The sequence below is a fragment of the Parasteatoda tepidariorum genome, chromosome 5 (assembly GCF_043381705.1).
Source record: "Parasteatoda tepidariorum isolate YZ-2023 chromosome 5, CAS_Ptep_4.0, whole genome shotgun sequence".
NCBI classification, from domain to species: domain Eukaryota; kingdom Metazoa; phylum Arthropoda; class Arachnida; order Araneae; family Theridiidae; genus Parasteatoda; species Parasteatoda tepidariorum.
The window spans coordinates 46,396,808-46,420,772 of record NC_092208.1 but is presented as its reverse complement, the minus strand read 5'-3'; the positions used below and the strand labels follow the sequence as shown (position 1 = coordinate 46,420,772).

Below are 23,965 nucleotides of genomic sequence, written 5' to 3'. Positions count from 1 at the left end.
TTTTTTAAGTTGTTTATTTTTATTTCTTTTAGAATTCGTTATTTTCTTAGCGAAATGTTTTTTAACCTAACAGAATTCTTTGCCGACTGATATATGAAGAAAATAATGTAAATATTTAAGTGTTGTGAAAAGAATCTTATTTACTTCAGCCAAAATTTAGGAGCCACGTAAGAGAATTATATATATTAGATCAGAAACACATCATTAAAAGGCGGAATGTTTTGATGTTTTCAAAACGTAAACAAAACAAAGCAAACGTTGCCACCGGCGGAAAAGAAATACAGCCAAAATTTGGGAGCCACGTAAGAGAATTATATATAATAGATTTTAGCGTGATAAGTTAGGGGGAAAATATCCGATCTAAGTCTAACAAAAGGAAGAAAGAGAGATAAATAAGGAAAATTCTATTTAAAAATTTATCACGTTATCAGAATAAATTGTTCACTAAGCATCGAAAATTCTTTACATTGTATTACATTGCAACAATTAAAAAAGCTGTACAAATGAAAAAATGGAAACAAGTCTTTGTTTCCATACTAGGAAAATGGGGACCATTTATTTACGTTACTTCTGTTAACCGTATTATTTGTTAGGATAATTGAACAAAAGAAATATTGCCTTCAACTTAATTTCAAGCAGTATGATTGCAACGCACGAAATACTTAATTGCGTTTACTATTTAATAGGGCTGTCATTTCAACGGATACCTTATCTTACTGATACAGAAATCAAAGACCAAAACTCCTGTAAAATGTTTTCTGTCAAGGAAATATTAATAATTTTTTCTTGCTTTGCATTTGGGATAACGCAAGAATATCTTCAGCCATGTTGGATTTGGGCCTTATGTGAAGCAGGTACTTTATTTGCTTATACTTTACATTACGTTCAACCAAAAAAAACAATTATTCCTTTGATGAAATTGTCAACACTTGAGAATTTTCCCCAGTCATACTTAAATGTGGTGAATTGAATGTTGTCTAAAAAATGCAAAATTACACGACATTCTAAAAAAGATTCTGAATTTTAATCAAAAACTTAAAAATACCTAGAAAATTAAATGTCGTTTATAAATTTTTCTCACTCAATTGTAGAAACGTTAATAACACAACAACGATTTTAATTTTTTTAAGATTGCTATAAATTATGCGAAATTAAATAAATGTTGGTCGAGAAGCATCATATAAGTCTGAATAAAAATCAGAATTTAATTTGTTGTCAAATTCAAAGAGTAAATTCTTAGCAAAGTAATTTTTTCATCTTAGTTTAATTTGACATTTTCTTAAAGTATGTTATGATTTTTTTCCCTGGTTTTACGTAAAATAATTAAATTTTTTTATCTGTTTAAATTGGTTTGCGAGTGCAGATGTTGTTGTATCTTAGATTGTTTCATGTTTATAACTTTTGCATAAGTTCAGGGTCTGACATCTGTGATTTATTAAAAGGGTCTTTTCCCGATCTGAAATTATTTCCAGTTCTTAAAAATTTGTTCAACATTATGAGTTTAAGTCAAGAATAGAGTACAACTGTAACATCATGCTGCGCAGTAAGGAGCAGCAAAGAGGTAAATTCATCACAGTTATAAAGATGGTTGCCAAAAGTGACAACTAAATGTATGTTACTTGAAAAGATTTTGATTAACTATACTTCATTAAAAATAAATTAATTTCAATTATGATTCTAAATTTATAAAAAGAAACACGAAATATTTAAAATATATTAGTTCGTTCCTCTATCTCTCTTATACCTCGTTCGTTTAACGTAGTTTTGAGATGTCTCACTTGTTCATATACATTGCTTAACTTAAGTACATGATATCACTTACTTTCTTATTCTCAATAGTTTATCTTATTCTACTCTGTTTGTCTAAAAGCTGTCTAACCGGAACTTTAATCTTCTCTGCTGAGAAGTCTCTACACGAAAGTTTAACATGAATTATTTTACATTGAGGTTAGGTACATCATATTAACTTGAATAGTTTGAGATTGATTTTGTAGCAATCTTAGCAGTTTCTACTATAAAGTCTAATAAAATCAATGTAAAGAGTTGCTTAACATTTATCTTAGGCATATAATATTAACATGAATAATTTCAGGTGTGGGTCATTCTCACTGAAAAGGTATAAACAGACTAAAAAATTTTCTTAAATTAAAGTAGTTAAAAAAGTGATAAAAATTACATAAATGCCTTTATTTATCTTTGTTATAAGCCCTTATAATAATTGTCAAGTTTTCTATTTTATTTTTTACACGATTTAAAATATTTTAAATTCTGCCTTGTCCACGGAGGAGATGTAATAGTCGACGGAGGAGACATTTTATGTTATAACATGTCAATGAAGATTAATTCATTAAATATTGGGTACAACTGATATGAGTTTAACATTAATAGGTAAATAATGAAATATTTAATTTATTCGAGATAGATACTTCTGAATAATTTTGCTGCTATGAAAGGAAACATCCATTTTTAACCTAGGTGTACAATTTTTTAAGTAACTCTTACTGAATATTAATAAACTAAAATGTAAAGACTATTGAAATAAAAATTTAGACTCCACATGAAAGTTGAGTGTTAAGGGTACTCTTATATGAACATTTTATGCAAGTTAAACATACTGTCATCCAAATAACGTTTTTGTTCTTTCTCTTTTCTTCTTGTTATTGCTTCTTTTTTCCCTGGGCACAAACGGCTTGCTCTATCAATTTCTAGAAATTTAAGTACATTTAATCACGATTTTTCTGTTGAATCTTTTTCTTATACAATTTTAGCTCTGATACAAGTTTCTTGCTCTTTTTTTTTACTTTCTTTAAGCAATATAGGGTTTTCTTTTAATATATGTTTAGCTTGTCTCATACTAAGTTCTTTCTGTTCCCTTCTCTTTTGCATTTGAACATTTGATTGCTTTCTTTTTTGCCGTTTTGGTTTTGCCCTTTTTTTCCTAAACTTTGAAGAGAAAAAAAATTTTAAACATCACAGAAATTATTTAGAAAAATTGCCAATATTTACTTCTCCAAAAAGAAAAAGTTTAACTTAATTGATTTCCTTTAAAAATACAAACAAATTAACACATTTGTTCCAGTTTAAAAAATATCAATTAAAATAATATAGTTTTTTAATTATTCAAATTGAATAATAGTTATCTAACACATTGTCTCTTCCATTGACTGTGTCTTCTCCACCGTGGACTTGTTATGTCCACGGAGGAGACAAAAACTAGTTCTTGAATTTTACTGATTTTTAATTTTAAAGTTACATAAATGGGGCAGATCTTTATATTAAATATACTATTTTTGCAATCTAAAATTCATCTATCAAAAATAAAATAATTTTCTCTTACCTTCTTTATGATGTCCACGGAGTATACGGTGAGAACTTTGCCAAACCCCAGTTGAGCACAACAATCCAAAACTGACACAACTGATAGTAACTGATACAAAAACAACTGATAGTAAATATTAGAAAATGGAATGTTTCCTTTCCCAGCAGCTGTCTTATATGGATTTCGCATATGCTACCCTTTATTGCATATTTACCGAACTATATTAATTGTCCATGGAGGGAGATTTCATTTTTGATGGACAAAGTTTACTAGTCATTTATTTTATATAAAAAAATATATTTTTTAAATATTAAATAAAAAGTTAATATAAACATTTAACTAGGTAAAACTACAAAAATCATTAAAATAACATTTAAATAGCTTAACAGCCATTTAAAATTATTTTGTGTCACAGACGTAGGGACGTCCACGGAGGGGATTTTGAAGCTATGTTTATTGAAAATTAAGAATGAAGTATTAAATACATTTAGCAGTAATGCAAATGATTTGTTAGTTAGAGCTTTACGAAAAATGATGAAGAAAAATATTAAGATATCTGCTGTATTTCCTAATATTTATTACTAAGGGACTTAAAAAATCTCCTTTTTGTGAGAATGACTCATGGATTCTTTAGCAGTCTTAGCAGTTTCCACTTGAAAGTCTATCATGAATTATTTAACATTGTGGTAAGGTACATAATATTGCCATGAATAGTCTGAGATTGATTCTGCCGCAATCTTAGCAGTTTCTACTATAAAGACTAATATGAGTTGCTTAACATTGATCTTAGGCATATAATATTAACATGAACAGTTTCAGAATGATTCTTTAGCAGACATAGCAGTTTCTACACGAAAGTCTAACATAAATTATTTAGCATTGAGGTTAGGCACATAAGATTAGCATGAATAGTTTCAGATAGATTCTGCAGCAGTCTTAGCTTCTACTAAAAAATTTGACATGAGTCGTTTAACATGAATCACTTAATGATCTTAACATGAATGATCTCAGGCTTGTATTATTAGCATGAATAGTTTCAGATTGATTTATCTTATTGTTGTCAGCAAGTAACGAAACATTTTATTGTAATAGGCAATAAATTCAATGTGCGAAGCCCAAAAGTTTATAGATTAAAAATATTAAGTTTTGGATGAGGTACAAGATATGCTACTTCACTTTAAGAAAATAGTTCCATGTAACAAATGAAAATCCCGACCGTACTGGCATTTCATTATAAAATATCCAGAACTTTTATTTCAAGAGTCAAATGTGCTTTATCATGTTGAAATATAACTCAACGTGAAGAATTTTATAAGTCAACTTCATAAAAATTTCCTCTGATTTGGAATTATTAAGTAGAAGCAATAAATGTTATGCTTCTAACGAGGAAATTCCCTGAGGTTCTCAAGTATTAAGAGGGCACCATACCACGGGAGAAAAATATTCCTCGTAAATTCTCTTTCACCCCCATAACTTATTTAAACTTCAGAGTATAGAATAAGTGAGTTCAGACAAACCTAGAGTAAGCCGTGAAGTTTCAAATACTGAAAAGAAATTTTTAAATTATCAAAATGGAGATAAATTATAAGAAGGTAGCTAAGGATTTCGGAATGGAGAAGTTCTCTTCCAATAATCGATTTGCATTTTGATATTTCGAATTTTTATTTAAATAATTGAAACTTCATTGCTTACTCTAAGTTTGCTCTCTCTCTCTCTCGTGGTATGGTGTCCTCGTAGGGACTGTTTCGTTCATCTTTAATCGAAATGAACCCATATGCTCGGTAATTATCAAATGTGGTTTTTTTTGTTCTTTTCTTAATCCCTGTACACTTCTCTAAACACCGTACAAGTATCTAAGTAGAGCCGAGATAGCCTGATTGGTAGAACGCTGGGCTGATGTTCATCAGAACGGAAGTTCGAATCCCATCAACCGAAGAAGTCCCGTGTATTAAATTATAAGTGGTGCACATTGAATCTATCGGGGTCACAAAGTCATCCTAGCCCCCATAACAAATCAATACCACTGGGGGGTACTGAATTCGAAATTGATAGTTCTCTGGTTTAGATGGAAATTACAATTTGTGAATGAATGAATGGAGTATGATTGGGTCATTCCTGTAAACGTCCTGCGACGTGTGAGTGGATGAATTCGTATTCGAATGGAATATTTTGTTCGCCAACGATAGCGCCACTGAAAAACACAAGAAACGCACCCACTGCTTCAAAAATTTGCTAGATTTCAAGTAGGCTTACTGATTGGCAAGTGTCGTTAGTAACAACAAGTATCTAAGTCTTATAGTTGCTGCTCAGTAAAACAAAATGTGACATTAAGTTAAACACCGAAACGCATCAAAAACATAACAGTCTTACGAGTTTTTTATATAGAGAAATATATTGTTCAATTGTTATTTCTTTTCAGTTAAAATTATTTTTTTACCCTATCCTTTATTACATTGTTACAACCCTTTTTCTTGGGGCATCTAATTGAGGATTTCGCCTAGAACTCCCACAAACCTCCTGCATGCCACAGAATAGACTATACTTTTATAATTTTTGATACAATTTTTCAAAAGTTACAAAGTTACGTAAGATCTTAAATAATCATCCTGTTAAATGCTTTTGCAAAGTAATTCATACACTCTCTTATGGAAAATATTTGTAGAATAAAAAACTTTTTAAATTTTAAAAACTCTTTAATAGATGTTGAATTCCGAGAACAAGTACTCAACTGCTATGTTCCTGTATTCACGGAAAAAGTAAGTTCCTTAATTATTTTATTTATTTAAATTTAGGCTTAAAACAATTCAAATAAAAGACTCACAAGCAATATAATTCCGTTCGTTTAATCATTGCAATTTACCCTATAAATGACCAAATTGTCTCTTTTTTTTATGCTGTTCTGTTCATGAATATTAAATGACATGAAATCAATATAAATATAATTTTTAATTTTGTTTAAAAGGGTTAAAAATATCCATGAAATGTATGCAGAGTATAGAAGATACAGTGATAATCAATCATTACAGAAGTTACAAACTTGAAGTAGAAATAAGTATTGGGCTCATCATAATGTTTGCATAATATTTGGGACATTATGCACAGCAGCTCAAAGCCGGAAACTTCATCGTACGCCCCAAATCACCCTCCCTAATATGAACTAGCTGTTGGTGCAAGTTTGAGGCAATACTTTTACTTATCTAAATTAGCAAAATTTTGTGTTAAATTTACGCTTTCTTGCCAAGCTCGACGCGTCTGTCTCTCTAGAGCAGTGTTTCCCAAACTTATGACTTCAGTGTACCCTTTCTAAATTTTTCGTAACGCTGTGTACCACTCATAAAAAATGAATATATTTTTTTAAAAAATATCTTTATTTTTACTATAAAAAAATTACACCAAAGTTAAAAATCACAACTCGTTGTTGACACCACTAATTATTAACTGTTAACTCTGCAAAAAATAGCCAATAGAAAAATACGTCATCGTAAATTTTCATGGCTAGCTTTGTTTTTAAGTAAACATTTTTGAAATTTTCGTTTGCTGCAAGAGAACGCGTACCCCGGTTGAACCGTTCCCGTACCCCTGGGGGTACGCGTACCACACTTTGGGAAACACTGCTCTAGAGCATTAAAGGATGATACAGCATCCATCTTCAAGTTCATTTGCATGCAATTTTGGACCATAAGGTTAGTGTGCTTTAATGTGGCATGAGTTTGTCCCATTTAGGTCAAACTTGATATTTGTTTGGATATATTCACTAAAACTAGATGAAATATTACGAATTTAGTTCTAAACAAATTTTTATTGCTGAAATTGACTTTTTATCTGTAACCTAAGCAAAGATATGTCACTGTGACATTTAGCCCATTGCTTTATTGGATATATTTACTAAAACTAGATGAAGTATTACGACTACAGTTCTAAACAAGTTTTTCCTGTTGAAATTGAATTATTATCTGTAACCTAAGCAAAGATTTGTCACTGTGACATGTAGGGCGTTTTCGTCGCATTTATGGTAACAAGCCATTAAATGCGGCACTCACGGTACCTGAATGAGACAGTGCATTTTTACAACGTTTTTAGTTACTTGCATTTGCGTCTGTAGCAGTAAAATCTTACTATCGAAATTTCGATTCATACAAATTCAAAGTGCTTCAGGATGAATGCATGCAGCATTTATCGTCAGTTTATCACAGAATGGAGTTTATCGTCGATCAAGATTCCAATCATTTTAAATATATCTAGAATACTTAAAATACAACTGGAGCTCTTGTTTGGATGACTATTCAAGTTTTCCTTGTTTTTTTGGAAATATCACGATATTATCGTTGATAGGCATTTATCGTCAATCAGAACAATAACAGCTATAAAATTAAAACTTTATAATTCCGTGTGGGGTACGAATAAAAATTTTAATGATTTCCTTATCACTAAAAACAAAATTTATTGTCATTTTATCACAAAATTGAGTATATCATCTGTCAAAATTCCGAACATTTTAAGACTAGCTAGAGTACTCTACACTGGGGGACTTTGAATGTTCCCTTTTTTATTTTGAGTGATACGCGCAGAATTTATCACTATATTATTGTAGATATGAATTTACCATCAACCACACCTTCGACCACTCTGGAATTACAACTTTAAAATGTTAATTGAAACTGTGTCTTGGATGATATTACAAGTTTTAATCGTTTTCTTATCGGGGAAAAACAGAAATTTTTTGACATATTATTTGGATAATATATAGTCAAGTGAAATTCCAACCAATTTTTTTAATTTCTTATTTATAACTCTAACGCGAATTAAAATTGTCACTGCACCTCCAAGCTTGACATAAATGTAAGTTTCAAATATTTCTTAACAGTAACATCANATTATTTGGATAATATATAGTCAAGTGAAATTCCAACCAATTTTTTTAATTTCTTATTTATAACTCTAACGCGAATTAAAATTTTCACTGCACCTCTAAGCTTGACATAAATGTAAGTTTCAAATATACAAATATTGAAAGACATAAATACCTATATGTTATTTATTCTCACAGTGCATGCAAACTCGGTGGTCTGACATAAGTGTTAAGTACTAACACACACATTACATATATACATTACTCCTAAGCACATGTATTTATATTTTTGTCTTGTAGTACTGGAATTCACGCTGTAATTGAATATTTTAGTTACTTGTAGTCATGACTATTTGCAATTGTTAGGTTATAATAGCTAATCTTAATTTTTTGTCATCATATATTTTGATAGCGAGCAATCATGATTACATGTAATTATTATAACTTATTATCACATCTTCTGATTGATTGCAATCAATGATAACATGTTATCGTATATATTTATCTAATGTAACCGTGATTAGCCATAATCGTTTCGTGTTCTGACTACATTTAATCACTCCTTTTAATCGTAGATAATGATTACTTGCAATCGTAATTACTTGCAAATGCGATTGCAATATTGATTACAAAGTAGTACGTATATGTAAACAATTAAAGATGACACTGATTGCTGTAATCCACACCTAACTCTAGAAAGGTTGCAAAAATATATTGTCGCATTTAAGAACTTCAAACAGTCGGGATTAGGGTCAAAGGTTGTAAATTGGACAGTCATTTTACAAGCCCTCTAAATTTAATGGAAGTGTTCTTTTTCCATATTTTCTTAAAATAGATTAAAAAGATGGTAAAGTAGCGCTGCGCGCAAAGTCATAAGATTTGTGACCTCTATTCGGGGTCAGTGACCACTATTCTGGGGACAAACGTCTCATTTAGCTCATGAAATTAAGTGATGAAGTTCAACAAGAAATTACTCATTAAAAATGATTTAAATGTAGGGAAATGAATTCTCCAAAAATGCAAAATTTTCATTCTATCGTATTTACGAATGAACCTTCAACTAAGATTTATAGTGACTGAAAATACTCACATTCAGGCAACGTTAAAAAAAATTACAATTCAAATAAAATTAAAGAAATTTCAAGCATCCGTTTGAATACAAACAAACATCCAGCACATGATAAGGAGGTGACTTTATTGGCTAACGATATTTCTCATCATGAGTCACCATGCGAATCACAATCCTTGTGGTACCTTCCCCCATACTCCAAGTTTGCAAACGCCGTGTTAAATAACTCTATACGATGCTATGAAAAATTCCAGAAAATGGAAAATCTAAACATGCGTAATATTTCGAGTAGTAAAAAAGTACGTATTAATGATAACTAGAAATTAAATTCCAGATGTAAATTGAAATATAAAAGAAGCGGCAATAGTTCTAACCTGTAAAAATATTTTTATTTTTTAATTGATTTGAATGCAAAATTTATTAAACCTATGGTTTAAGAATTTTACATATTTCATCATCTTATGGAGGATAAGAAGTCTTATAAATAATTTATTCCTATTCTGTTTGGTTATGAAGCATTTAAGAGAACAGTTTACTAATATTTATGTGATAACTGCTTTCGGTTGAAATAGACATATTGAACAAACTCCAAAATAAAATTTTATAACTTTTATTACAAAATAGGAAAACACAAAATTAACGAAAGATCTTAGGCACACAACCTTCAGGGCTAAAGAGAATCGAAGGACTAGTTCATTCCGCTCCTAGAGCTGAAGCTACGATTTCTCTTCTCATGATGTCAATGTATACACAGATCTCTGAGATCGCTAGCAGGGATATTATAACTTTGCATTTTTCTCTCTGTAAAACTAAGTTAGACTTTTTCTGGTTATTAGATTTCAAACTTTACATAATTAACACATTATTTCCGTTCATAAACAGAGTTCAAAGAAACTTTCTTGGCCATTATATTAAAAAAATACCATTTTAAACTTATAAAAATATTTTACTAGTTGGCGAAAATGACACTAAATACTTTATTTTAAAAAGTTCAGTTTTAACTTTGATTATTAAGAAAAGCATAAATCGACCCTTTTTTATCTACTTAATCTTTGATAACTATAAGTTGGGTTAAATTTAGAATCCCGATTTTAAAATATGACATTAATAGCAATTTGTTCATTCTTAAACATTAGGAAACATCAACCTTAAACGCTAATTACTGAAACAAAATAATAATTTAGGTTCATAATGATGTTTGAAATTTTACAATTGCTTATAGATATTTAAATTTAAGATAATATAGTTTATAGATATTTAATTTTAAGAGAATATAATATAAAAAAATCATAAATATTTAGAATTACTACATTAAAAAATATGCTATGAAATTAGGAGAATTTTAACTATATACTATATAGTTTATTTAAACTTTTTATTTACGCTTTAATTTTCCTTGACTTTATTCATTTTTAATTTTTTCGCCTGCCTTTCTTTTTGAAGTAATGAAGCGGTTTCCACTTAGAAGGTGAAATTTTATAAAAGATTTTAGCGATAGAATAAACGTATTGCTGTTTTATATTAACTGTCATTTCGTTCGCAATTCGTTGAATCAAAACTTTACATAGTTGTTCATTTACTTTAGGGAACACGTGGAAAATTATATTTTTTCTTTTTGTGTTTATATCATAATTTTTGCAAGTTGTATCGCTCAAACTGGCATTTTATTAATAGTTAAAATTTTTGTAAATTCACTGCAATAAACTGAGGAAAATCATTTTATGAAACAACAAATGTCTTGGAATATGTCACAGAAAGGAATGCTCCAATATTAGTTAGAGCTAGTTAGACCGAACGCTTCGTTCTTGAAGTAAAAGTGCAAGCTTCGAGCCACAGTGACGTCACTAAAGAAAATCGGAGGTTTGGTGCGGCAAGAGTTTCTTCAAAGGAGTGAACCAGCCCTTCTATTCTCTTTTGCCCTGGCCAACCTTACTCGTTGCTGGTCGGAACAAGACTAACTCATTTTAGGAAGGAGGCAACTCTAAAAAAGCAATGCAAGAGCAGCGCCATATCTGAATTAACACAAATAATAGACAAAATGATAAATTCTGATAACACAATTTATAATTGTGGGCAGTAATTACAGAGAAACTGACGGATAGAATTTTTCTGAAAATATGAATTTGAAAATGTATTATCTATATATATATATTTCTCTTACACGGCGANTAAGATAAGTTCGTTGAAGAATCTACTAAACGGCGATTTTTAAGATCAACAAGCAAAGAAAATTTTTGCAAGAAGTCAGCGCCAATAATTGGACTTGAAACGGAGGCGATAATGAATGGCCACTGCAATTTGCGGCGCAATCCTAAGTCAACAGATATCAGGCGTTCACCAAAAGTTTGTATAGGAGTTCCATTTGCTGCGTAAAGTTGTAATTTGGTTTGGCGCTTTGCTCATGAAAATGTGGTGGAACGACAGAAACATCAGCCCCGGTGTCTACAAGAAATTTTAAACCGGAATTCTTATCGATGACAAAAAGGCGTGCAATATTTCGGCCGCTGTCGTTCACGACTTTTAGCGACGGCCCATCTCGTTTCCCTGGTTGTTATAACGACACGGTTGGCGGCATTTGTTTGCCTTTTCTCCAAAATTGTGATGGTAAAAGCAAATACCCGGAGGAGGGCTTTCATAACGTTTCCTCGATGGGCTACGACGTGCATATCGACCACGTGATGGAGAGCGATGGCGCCGAAAAGTTTCAGCTTGAATGGCAACTAATTGAGAGACCTGTTTGGACAATTCATTAATTTGAGCCTGTAACACCTCAATACCTTGATCAGAAGTCTGAACTGCATGTATTTGCATTGGCATGACCAGCTCGTGTATTTTATCAGCGATTTCGGGCAGTTTCGTAAGAGGCTCACTACTGGCAGCTAAAATGGCTTGCATGTTTGATGGGAGTCTATTCATCCATAATGTTTTAAGAATATTGTCCGTTAAGTTGCCGGCGGATAAGTCTGACATTTTAGACAACAATTGAGAAGGCCTCATATCACCCAGCTATAAATCTTGCAATAGTTGCTTGGTTTTAACTGTTTCGGATTCTGAATAAACAGAAATTAATTTTTCTTTTAAAGATTTGTATTTTTCCATCGCCGGTGGACTAATGATAATTTCACGAACTGATTGAAGTACTTCTGATTCTAAAGCGGAGATCGCTGTATAAAATTGAGTTTCGTCAGCAGTAATGTGACTCAATTTAAATTGCGCATCCAGTTGAATGAACCATAGCGATGGGTCTTGGCGACAAAATGACGGAGGCTTAACTGCAACTCGCGCCAATTGTGAAGAAGCATTGTTGTCAACCATTTTAGATCAGTCAAATATACTCAATAACAAAGAAAAATAATCAATATACGTATATAGCGACACAGCTTCTTGGTACTTTAAATCAGAGAAATTGGCGACTCAAATTCTACACACTATACATAGATCCGATAAAATTCTGACAGAAATATGTTGACTTACCAGAAAGTGGCAAAACACTTTAAATCAAAGGTAAAATGTCTTACTTGAATTTCATCACACTTGACAACTTATTGTTGCTCAGGCTTTTGCATATAAACTCCATATTCGTACAACATTGCAGGTTGTGATTCGTAATAAATCCGAGGTCACCAGTTTGTGGAGGAAATAAGTAGACTCGCTTCTTATTATAAAATATAATATATTAACAGCTTTGAATGATAACAATAACGTACATATTAAAAACAGGAGAATTATATAGCAGCAGCAGAAAGAAAACATTAGTATTCTTTTTATTTGTGTTCCTCGTTGCTATGGGATACGAGACTGGCAGCGTTGAGTTGTAGTAGGCAGGTCACCACAATTGGCTCAATGACGGAACAATGTAGCTACTGTAATGCTTACTTCTGGGCCAAAGAAAGAAATTCTTCTGGCAAATATACGAAATGCTGCCACGATGGAAAAATTAATTTGCCTACACTAATGGACATTCCCGAGTTGCTGCAAAAATTATTAAGTGATAATTCGATTGAGGCACGAAATTATCGAAATCATATCCGGGAATATAATTCTGCTCTTGCTTTTGCATCATTTGGAGCACACATAAAGCCACCTCCTGGAAATGGACCGTATTGTTTTCGGATTCATGGTCAAATTTATCATATGGTGTCACCTTTGTATAGCAATGATCAAAATAATGCTGGATACGGGCAGCTGTATATTTTTGATTCAACTGAAGCTACCAACAGACGCATTGAAAACAATACTGGATGTTTACGCTCTGTAATGGAATGGTAAAATGTTATGTACTTTATCACAAATGTTAATTAATATAGAAATTGATTTCAATAATGCTGATCACCAAAAAATATTTCATTTGGCGATAAAACAAATTTTTGTGTTCTTGAAAATGAAAGACTTTTTGAGGGTTATTATCTCACAAGGAAAAGTTAGGGTTTAAAGTTTATATTTTTAAATAATAAAATTTTTTTCTAAAACTTTCAGAATTTCTAGCATTAACTAATTTATTATACACATTTAGTTGAATTTAGGTGAGTAACTGCAATATTTGATAATTTATTTTGCTAATATGTTTCTCATTTAGCTAATGTTTTGATTTTTTCACCATGTACAATCTAAATAGCTAATATACTTTTTTAAAAGCCAATAAGAACATTGGTAGAATTCTTCTACATAAGTACAATACTATGTCTTTGATGATAAAATACTATGTCTTTGATGATAATATATTATGTCTTTGTGCTAGAACATTGTGTTCATTGGCGAGCGAGCGCAGCGAGCCATGGTTCACGGCGTGAACCACATAGGATTGCGTAGCAATTCTCGGGGGCTGGCGAGCGTTAGAGAGCAGGGGGCGGAGCCTCCTAGTATATGTTTAATATCCTTGATATATAACTACAAATATGTTATCAATATAAATTCACTGTACTTTGTATTTAAATTAAAAATTTACTCTGAATATTTAAATCGAACTGAAAAAATGTAAAGAACAGAAATTGACATTTTACTGAGATTTTAATCATAATATTTCAGATATATAATAAATTTATTATGATTAAAATGTGCAACTGGATGGTTTTAACACTTTAAAATAATTGTCATGCGAAGAATTGATTAAATAAATGCAAGGAACACGAACGTTACACTTTCAGGAGAACCTTTTATTAACCACAATCTCATCAAATTTATTTTCAGGACGTAAGTGAAGTTGCCCGAAGAATTGTAATATATAAAATTCAATCAACAAACATGACTGATGGGGCTAAAGAATTTTGCGACTTAGACACAGAACTTCGGGTAAGTAGAATTATAAACAAAATATTAAGACATATATATAGCTTCACAGTTTGAAACTTCACAAAATTTAACAAAAATGTGTCAAAATAGCTCAGAAACATATAATAGTCGAATTCGAAAGTTCCATTCATTCAAAATTGAAACATGCCTGAGAAAAATGCATAGTCTTAAAAAAAATGTGAAAAGAGAAATGAATGGTGTTTGTTGACTGACGGCATTACTTGAACCAAGTACATACAAGTTCGTACTAGGATGATCTATGCACCAGAGTTATACACCTAGTCAATGGAGTATTAGTGAGATTTATATAGACACATCATAGCATGCAAATTTCTGATTTTGACAGTACAAAGGGTTGCAATTTTGAAAATCTAATCCCGACAGCTTTCAGGAGATCGGTGATTATAATTTTATGTTTTGTTTTTCTCGCTATAACTTATAAACTTTTCACTGAATGGAATGTATCTCATTTGGTGTCATTGCTATACAAAGCTTCTTAATACTCACTGGGACGGAGTTTACACCCATGGTGCATCCTGCTGACTATTCGGAAATCTTTTTCTCAATTTATGCGGACAGCTGACAAGCCTCTCTTCCTCCACATAATATGCTGTTTCAATTTTGAGCGCATCAGGTTATCAGTTTCGACTACAGCTATTTTGACACATCTTTGCTTAATTTTAAGAAACTCCTTTTTTACACTGCAAAATATAAAATACTGTGATCGGGTGCATTACAGTAGAAGTGTAGCGGCTTATCGACAAACCAGCATACAATGGTGCTTCTTTTCATATGTTAATTTGCCTCCGTAAAGACGCAAAATTATTTCACAAAATATTTGCCATAACAATATAAAGATACATTATGCTTAAATGAAGAATTTAATGCAAAACAATCTAGTACTCAGTCGAAATTGAACATGAAAACATGAAAAATTGTTAAATGACAAAATTGGAGAACTTTTTTGTCATTTTTATAGTTATTCCACAAAAAATTTACCTTTTCTCGATAAAAAAATTCATATTGTATATAAAAATATAATTTATAACAGTAGTATATGAACGACGATTCATGCGCTAGAATTTGTGCCAGGGTTGGCCTTTATATACTACTTGAAACTAACAAACACTTTTGTTACATAAAGAGGAAAACCACCGAAGCCTTCCATGGTTAACCCGACGGCAAGGAAACTCAATGCTAGTCCAGTTCGTCGAGTATATCGAATCCAGTTTAAGTCACTCGTTGAGGATTTGATCGCGCAAATCCACCAAATTGCGAGGATGCTGATTTTGGCGTTTTATTCGTTGTTCCAACATGACCCACAAATTTTCAATAGGGTTCAAGTCAGGTGATTTTGAAGGCCAGTCGAGATGTAATTGAGTGTCTGAGTGTTTATAAAACCAATCATATTTTACTCCAGACTGATGAACTTTGCTGTTGTCATTTTGAAAAATAGGGGTATCGACAGCATACTCTTCACGAAGATATTGTCTGGAAGGCTATACTTGATCATCCAGAATGTTCAAATAAGCATATTGGTTCATTTTTGTGGCCACTTCAGTGATTGACCCAATCCATAATAAGAAAAACAGACCCAAAGCTTGACAGACCCACCTCCGAGTAGAACCTGACCTTGCACACAGTCAGTATAAAATGCTTCATCTGTTCCTCTGTGCACTCGATTACGTGCGTCATTTTAATAAAGGCAAAAACGTGATTTTTCAGATCATATTTTATTACGCTAGTCAGCAGCAGTCCACGATCGGTGACTTCTAGCCCACTGAAGTCGCACAGCTTTATGTGCTTGAGTTCAGCAACTTCATTCACCGCATGACCATAGGCACGGCTAAACACAATTGCCCCTTTTTGCAACACTCACTGTCACATCCTTACACTTACCCATATTTACACACAATTTCCGCTAAAAACAAAAATATCTCACTAATGGCTTCTTACCTTTGATCACACTGAGTCAGTGCGCACACAGTTGAGCACGTCACTTGACCACTACGTCATCTTACGAAACCTAACGATTAGTCGGTGTTTGCTCACTAAGGTGACTAATTTTTTGTCAGGTAAGCTTACTGTGACAATGCAGTGGTACAAGGACGAGATACTTGCAGCCTATGTGAGATTTTTCCATTTGGCATATGAGTCAAATTTCATATTTATAGATTATAACGCCCATAAACAGAGAGCTCAGTCAACGGACGAATACCTCCAATCGGAGAATGATCAGCTATTGGAGTGGCCTGTAATGTCCCCTGACCTTAATCACATCAAACACGAATGGGACACCCTTGGAAGCTCAATTGCAGTTCGAAGACCTTCTCCAGCAACCCTGGATGAGCTCGAGGTTGCTTGGTGCAAGAGTGAAGGCTGTTGTAACAATGATTGATAAAAAAACAGCGTTAAACAGTATGAAACGCAGATGCGAGAGTTATGTATCTGTTAAAGGAGATGATACATCCTATTAGACATGTTTTTCTCTGGTTGAAAGAGTGTCGGTCAGGTGCTGTGCTAGACAAGTGACCAATTTTCTTATTTAGGGTGCAAGTTGCGCCCCTTTTTGTTTTCCCATGTATTAGTCTAATAAATTATGATATCTGACCCAGTTCGGTTTTATTTGCTTTGGTAATTTTTTTTATTGCAAAAAAAACATTTGACCCTTTAATTGTTCTCACCAGTGTATGTTCATTAAAAAAAGGAACTTAGGGGACATGCAAAGTTTATGCGTCTTGCAAATTGATTCTGATTTTTGGGCAGGTGGACATATAGATCTCATCATACTAAGGATTTTCTGGAATGTGAAAATATTGAACGTAGAGATATGTATAGAACGGATCACTGTACCTAAATCTGATAGCAAACGTTTGGGACTTCCTTGACAGATAAGCTGCTGCCATGAGTCCTATTACACTGTCCTTACTGTTATAGTTGAAACAAGAGTTACATCATATTTTTCTTGAAAAAGGGCATCATCTACGGAAAGTTCGAGTAGGAACCTCTAAAGCCTAGAAGTCACGAGAGAGTATACATTCCTTTCTGGAAAGTATTTTTAAAATATATTGTTGACAATTTTTTTTATAAAATTGGGAAATACTATTTTTATGCAAAACAGCATTTCTGCCAAGTTTGTTACTTAGTTTTAAATTATGGTTGCGTAGCTTGTTTCTACTATTACAGATCAGTTGTTAATGCTCAATGCATATTTGTTGTCTCATATCATAAGCTATTTGTTCTTGAAGTTAATATGTTTTACGCTTGAGCACGATTTAACGTTCTTAAGCATATCATGATGAAAAGATTTTATTTTTAGGAAACTCTTTCAATTGAATGTGGAAGAAGTGTACTCGATTATTATTCAGTAAGGCATACATTTTTACTTGTTCCTTCTAACATAATATCAATATAACATAATATAATATGCTCCAAAACATAATATATTATGCTCGATCTGATCAACTTCATGTAATCTAATTGATGAGTAAATATTGAAAGGCTAATATTTAAGTAATTAAAATTGAATAGTTAAATATTCTAACTATATAATTTTCAGAGATTCTATGGTTTAGCACAATTTTGAACAGATTAAATTAATAGTGAAGTGTATGGCTTCATTAAATGAATATTTTAAACATATTCGGAAAAGTATTTTAAACATATTAAGTATCATTAAAAATATGAAGGTCGAAAAATTATCTAAAAATGTAGGGAATAATATTATTAATACCTTCATGTGATTTATATAAGCAATGAAAACTTAACGCTTTTGCTCAATTCTAAAGTACTCGTGCTCTTTTGCCACAGTTTTTAAAAACATCAGGTAGTGTTGCCACGAAGTTAAAACAACAGCATATAAAAATATAAAATTCAAATTAGAAAAATTTTTTATGCAATTTAAAAATAATTATGGATAATTTTCTAAAAACTTAAACTCGATACATTTAAGTATTTACTTCTAACAATGAACATAATAAAATAATTATATAGGTAATGCTCTTAATAAAAATTTTAAAATCTTTATTAAAAAATTATCCAAACACATTCACTAAAAGCAATGATTGTGAAACTCGCGGTTTCAAAAGGAGTAAATTCAGGAAGAAAAAATTATGCAAATGTTTATGAGTTTGAATACTATTCAAAGATTCTATAACTATGCATTAAAATCCATTATTTCGAAACTCTCTATGTTGTAATTAAAGAGAGTAGAATCAGGTAAATACAAGTATACAAACACCTATGAATTTTAAGGTTGTATTACGGGGACCGGAAAGTAATGTCGTTTCGGTGAAATAAATACTCGTTCGTCTTAAAAACCAATTCATTTTTTCGATCCATTTCGATTCATTTTCGATCCGGCATTGAAAGGTTCTTGCTAACTAGAGTGAATACATTATTGATTAACAATAAAATCTTGATTACAAATATCAAATGCACCAAAGTGACATTACTTTCCGGTCCCCTTAATACAAAGAATTTATAAATATATAATAAAAGAAATAATTGTGACATACCCTGTATAGTTATTTGACTGAAGTTAGAAAAAATTGTAAAACCCCCCATAACATTTAAGGTATCGTAGAACATTATCGTAGAACATATCGTAGAACAGTGTATCTACAATTCTACTGAATAGCTAATGCTAAATTTAGGAGATCAATTATAGGACGCGAGAGTTCAGTTAAAAAGACATTTGCAACAAAAATAAATAAATAAGAGATAAAATTAATAAATTATGGAAAAATAAATGAATGCAGTATAATTGTGTTAGTGATTGTTATCCACGACNGAAGTGCATTTGGCAACAAAAAGTCGACGAAAATTTAAACATCAAGAATGCTTAAGCAAAAATGCCAAGTGAACATCTTATGTAAATGTTAGGAATTAGCAGATTTCCCCAATTGGAAGCTTCTGCACAAAATAAAAAAGCAAGGAGTAGTCTTCTTTCCTTACTGTCAATGTAAAGCAAACTGAAAAGTTTTTTTCTTTTTTTTATAACCAACAGCTGACTGATTTTTAGTTTACTGCTACTAATGTTCAACTTCATATCCTTGTAATTTTGAACCCAATCCAGAAGACAAGGCAACTACTGGATCAAGTATTGGGAGAAATTTGCCTTCGTCGATGACATTTTGATGCAACTAACCCGCATTTGCGTAACAAGGAGAGGAAAATCTCAAAGACCTCAAACGGTCGAAGAACTCCCACGTCAGCACTGTGGCCCGTGCGAGACGGGTATGGAATTCGAATAAACCAGCCATCGCCGTGATCCGAACCCGATTCACCCCATTGGGAAGAGAGTGCTCTATTCCCTGAGCCACCTGTAAGTTTGTTTTATAACCGTCGTTGAACAGCCGGCACAATTTTATGGGTTCACGACTACTAATGTTCAACTGCGTAACCTTCTAATTTTGAACCCAATCCAGAGGACAAGGGAACTCCTGGATCGAGTATTGGGAGAAATTTGCCTTCGTGGAGGACTTTTTGATGGAGCTAACCCGCATTTGCGTTGCATGGAGAGGAAGTCCACGAGAACCTCCCGCGGTTAGCCTGACGGCATGGGGACTCTAACCCATGATCCGTCTACCACTGACGATATTTCACAACAGCACTGTAGGCGGTGCAAGCCGGATGCGGAATTCGTATCGACTGGGATTCGAACCAGGTTCGCCGCATTGGAAGGCGAACGCTCTATCCCCTGAGCCATCGCGGCTAAAAAAATATATAATAAAAAATAAAATTAAAAAAATTTTGTTTTGTGAAATTTATTAAATTGACATTTAGATCATTCTCCTCTGACTTTTAATTATATCTTTCCGTTAAGTGCAAACTTATTTATCCACGAACTCAAAAATATTAGTTTATTTCTCCCTAACTACATAAAGATTTACTTCAGGATTTCGATATTACCAACTAAGATTTTTTAAGCTGTTTTTCTTCCATAGCAAGTTATAAAGTATAATGTCAAATATTTGATGCATCTTAAACTTTTTAGCAAAACTACTTTTTAATATCATTCCCTCAACAGCCTGTTTTTATTTAATTATTTATTTATTTTATTTAGGTAACCTGTGCTAACCCTTTGCATGCTGACTGTGATCGTTTTAATAAAATAATGGTAATTTTTTTTCAGTTTTTGTCTTTTTAAAGGGGATTTTGATTTCCTGTCATAAAGTGATATGTATTTAAAGGGTGGCATTTTTTAGGCTAGTGTGGAATATATCAATTTATGAGTTTCTACAATATATCGGGAATAATGCATAATTAGAATAATTCTATTAAAAAATAGAAATATTTTCTTCAAATATCTTGAAGAGACATTAAAAGTTCAGACAATTGTACGTCTAAAGAACAAACAATAAACTTCAATGTGTAGTAAATTCTATAGTTGAATCCTGAAAATTAGTTCTATAGCCTACAACTTACAGTACAAATATTTTGCGGAAAAAAAAATTTTTTTATGAAGGTTTTAGTATGAGAAAAATATTTTTTTAAATCTGGAGTAAGTAAACGTTCGTTAAGATTCCAATTAAAGAGTCACAAAAAATTAAGAAAAATACAAAATAAAGCATAAAAAGGTATACAAAAAGTGAGAAGGGGAAATGTATGCAAATATTTTGAAAAATGATTAAAAAATATTTTCATAGCTTAGTTGCTAGATTATAAAATATGATATTGAATCGTAAAATAGAAAGCAGTAGGGTATATTTGTAAAGCGCACACACACTGAAGTTAAGAATCGTGTTTAATTTGTAAGAATAATAAAAATATACCAGACAAATACAAATAATTTGTCTATTATAATAATTATAATTATAATGAAAGGTTTTTTAAATTTCATTCGAGACCAGAACGTTTTGCCTTGTCATTAGGCGTGTTGCAACAAAAGATGTTACACTTGCCGCAATGTTTAGCAAAAACATAAATTTCAAAATAACGACAATTATAAGTAAGTCATTTTGCTAACTTCATAGAAGTGAAATATAATAGAGCGTACACATCATGATAATTTTTGCTCTCATAATGACTGTAAGGTGAATCGAGGGAAAGTATTTTCAACCTTCCGTTTCCCTTTGTTATTTCAATGGAAGAAACTCAATGCTACAATTGTAAAGCCAAATGTTTCAAAATAAGATTTATTTTTGGGCAGCATTTAGTTGCACAGAATTTTTTTAAAGAACTTTATGCGCATCACAGTAAGTTAATTTATAATATTTTATATATTATAATATATATANTATATATATATATATATATATATGTCTGGAATAGTGGAAACTGATAAACTGATAATAATAAGATAATAATAGAGTGAAATAAGTGACTTTCTATATGTAGCATAAAACGTGTCCAATTGAGGATTTGAAAATTTTGGGTTTTTCTGGACTTAATAATCAGTTACAATTTTTATTTTAGAACTGCCACTTGAATCTGGCGGATGAATATCATAGAAATGGCTATTGCTAAAGTTTGTCAAGATTGCTGATTTCAGTAATCAAAAACCATCATAAAGACGTATTGGCACTTATTCTTTTTCTGTTTTAAAACATTGATGGACAAAATAAAACTTATTTTAATGGTCAAATATTATGTTATGATACTTGTTATGACTACTTTTTTTTTAAAAAAAAATGTCAAAACAGTTGGTTTTGTGAATCTTTGACAGAAATTAGTGATAATTTATACTTGGAGATGCTTTACGAATCTTATTGTGTTATAAAACTTGACTTGAAACCCACGCGACTGTAAAGCGAATCCGGAGAAAGTATTTTCAACCCTCAGTTTCCCTTAGTTATTTCAACGGAAGAAACTCAATGATAAAATTTTAATGCCAGAAATCTTAAAATAATGTTGATTTTTCTGCCGCAATTTGTTGCACAGTAAAATTTGTTTAAAAAAAAAGGACTTTATAAGCTTCACAGAAAGTTAATTTATAAATTTTTGGAATTTATTTATTCTACAAATGAAATTTTAGAACGTTCTTCTTTTCCTTTAAACATCACAGTGATCCGAATTATTCCACTTTATTTATTCTAAAATCCTAATCTATACTTTTAAAGCTATCTACCATGTAAATGTAAATGTCTACTTGGTAGATATTTTATCATACTTTCAGTTTTGATACTAAAATGTAGAAACTCGAAGTCTTAGCGACATCGTTGTTTCTTTCATTCTTTGTTTATTTAGGTTATATTTTTTTATTCCCCGCTGATCAGTTGAAATTTATGTTCTGGGTTATTCTTAGGTTATAGGTTATAGGTAATAATGGTTAAAAGAAATAATTATAGCATTTTAATCCTTGATTTTTTTTTCTACGTTAATGCATGTAAATCAATATTTTGTGTCTGTCAAAAAATTTCGGCAAAGATCGGTTTAGGAATTTTTTTATTTTTTATTGCAATTGTTACGATATTTGTTTACGCTTTGACGAAACAAGGCATCACTTTTTAATACCCTAACGATCCTTGGCGTGGTTTCATAAGTGACGTAAATATCATGTCGGTTGTTCCCAGTTCCCAAATAAAAATGTTTGAAAGTTTCATAATAACTTTCTAAGACAGCTTTACCATTTTTCCTAAACACTCTTATAATTGTGGTTAACATAAGCATGATTATTATTTGACATTTTCAAACGCATTATACATGTTACCGGCAAAGTATGAAATCCGGCATTGTATAGAATGCGTAGGTATTGTATAGAATGCCTAAAATTAGCCGGCAAAGTATGAAATGATTTATATTTCACACATTGTCTAGGCCAAATAGAATAGGCCCTATAGAATGCCAAATGAGAAACCGACAAAGTATAAAATACATCTCCGATTCATCAAAATGTCATTCAAAAATGACAAATTCAAAACGTCATCCGATTTGATATTAATTTATTCGTGGATATAATTACATTTATTCGATATTTTAATACTTACTGACAATAGATTACATTTATTCGATATTTTAATACTTACTGACGATAGATTAGAAGAAACATCAGTGTTTGGAGTATCGTGCAAATATATACCGGGCATTGGCACTTGACCTTAAAAAAATATCAGTGTAGGGTATACTGAGCAAATGTATACCGGGGAGTGGCACTGAACCTTAAAAAACATCAGTGTAGGGTATACCGGGCAAAAGTATATCGAGCAGTGGCACTTGACCTTAAAAAAACATCAGTGTAGGATATACCGGGCAAATGTATACCGGGCAATGGCACTTGACCTTAAAGAAAATATCAGTGTAGGATATACAGGGCAAATGTATACCGGGCAGTGGCACTAGACCTAGTATACATTTCGGACATTTGCCAAATATCTAGTCATAATAGCTCCAGTTAAGTGCCATTGCCCGGCATACATTTGCCCGGTATATCTTGCACTTATGTTTTTTTAAAGTCAAGTGCCACTGTCCGGTATACATTTGCCCGGTAGACCCTACA

At 31.7% G+C, this 23,965-nt stretch overlaps 1 protein-coding gene across 1 annotated transcript; it reads left to right on the top strand.

The window, feature by feature from the left end:
* The first annotated feature begins 632 nt into the window (after positions 1–632).
* On the top strand, positions 633–22,114 carry LOC107438662 (uncharacterized). Its single transcript, XM_043049740.2, has 6 exons — positions 633–854; positions 6,020–6,075; positions 14,425–14,526; positions 17,846–17,893; positions 20,594–20,647; positions 21,946–22,114. The coding sequence occupies exons 1-6, from the start codon at positions 641–643 to the stop codon at positions 21,994–21,996; spliced, it is 525 nt and encodes a 174-aa protein (XP_042905674.2). The 5' UTR covers positions 633–640; the 3' UTR covers positions 21,997–22,114.
* The last annotated feature ends 1,851 nt before the right edge of the window (positions 22,115–23,965 follow it).

Excerpts from the sequence above, each read along its gene's own strand:
- LOC107438662 (XM_043049740.2), top strand. The coding sequence starts at position 641 with ATGATTGCAACGCACGAAATACTTAATTGCGTTTACTATTTAATAGGG. Across the intron at positions 855-6,019 it reads TTGGGCCTTATGTGAAGCAG|ATGTTGAATTCCGAGAACAA; the intron begins GTACTTTATTTG and ends ACTCTTTAATAG. Across the intron at positions 6,076-14,424 it reads TTCCTGTATTCACGGAAAAA|GACGTAAGTGAAGTTGCCCG; the intron begins GTAAGTTCCTTA and ends ATTTATTTTCAG.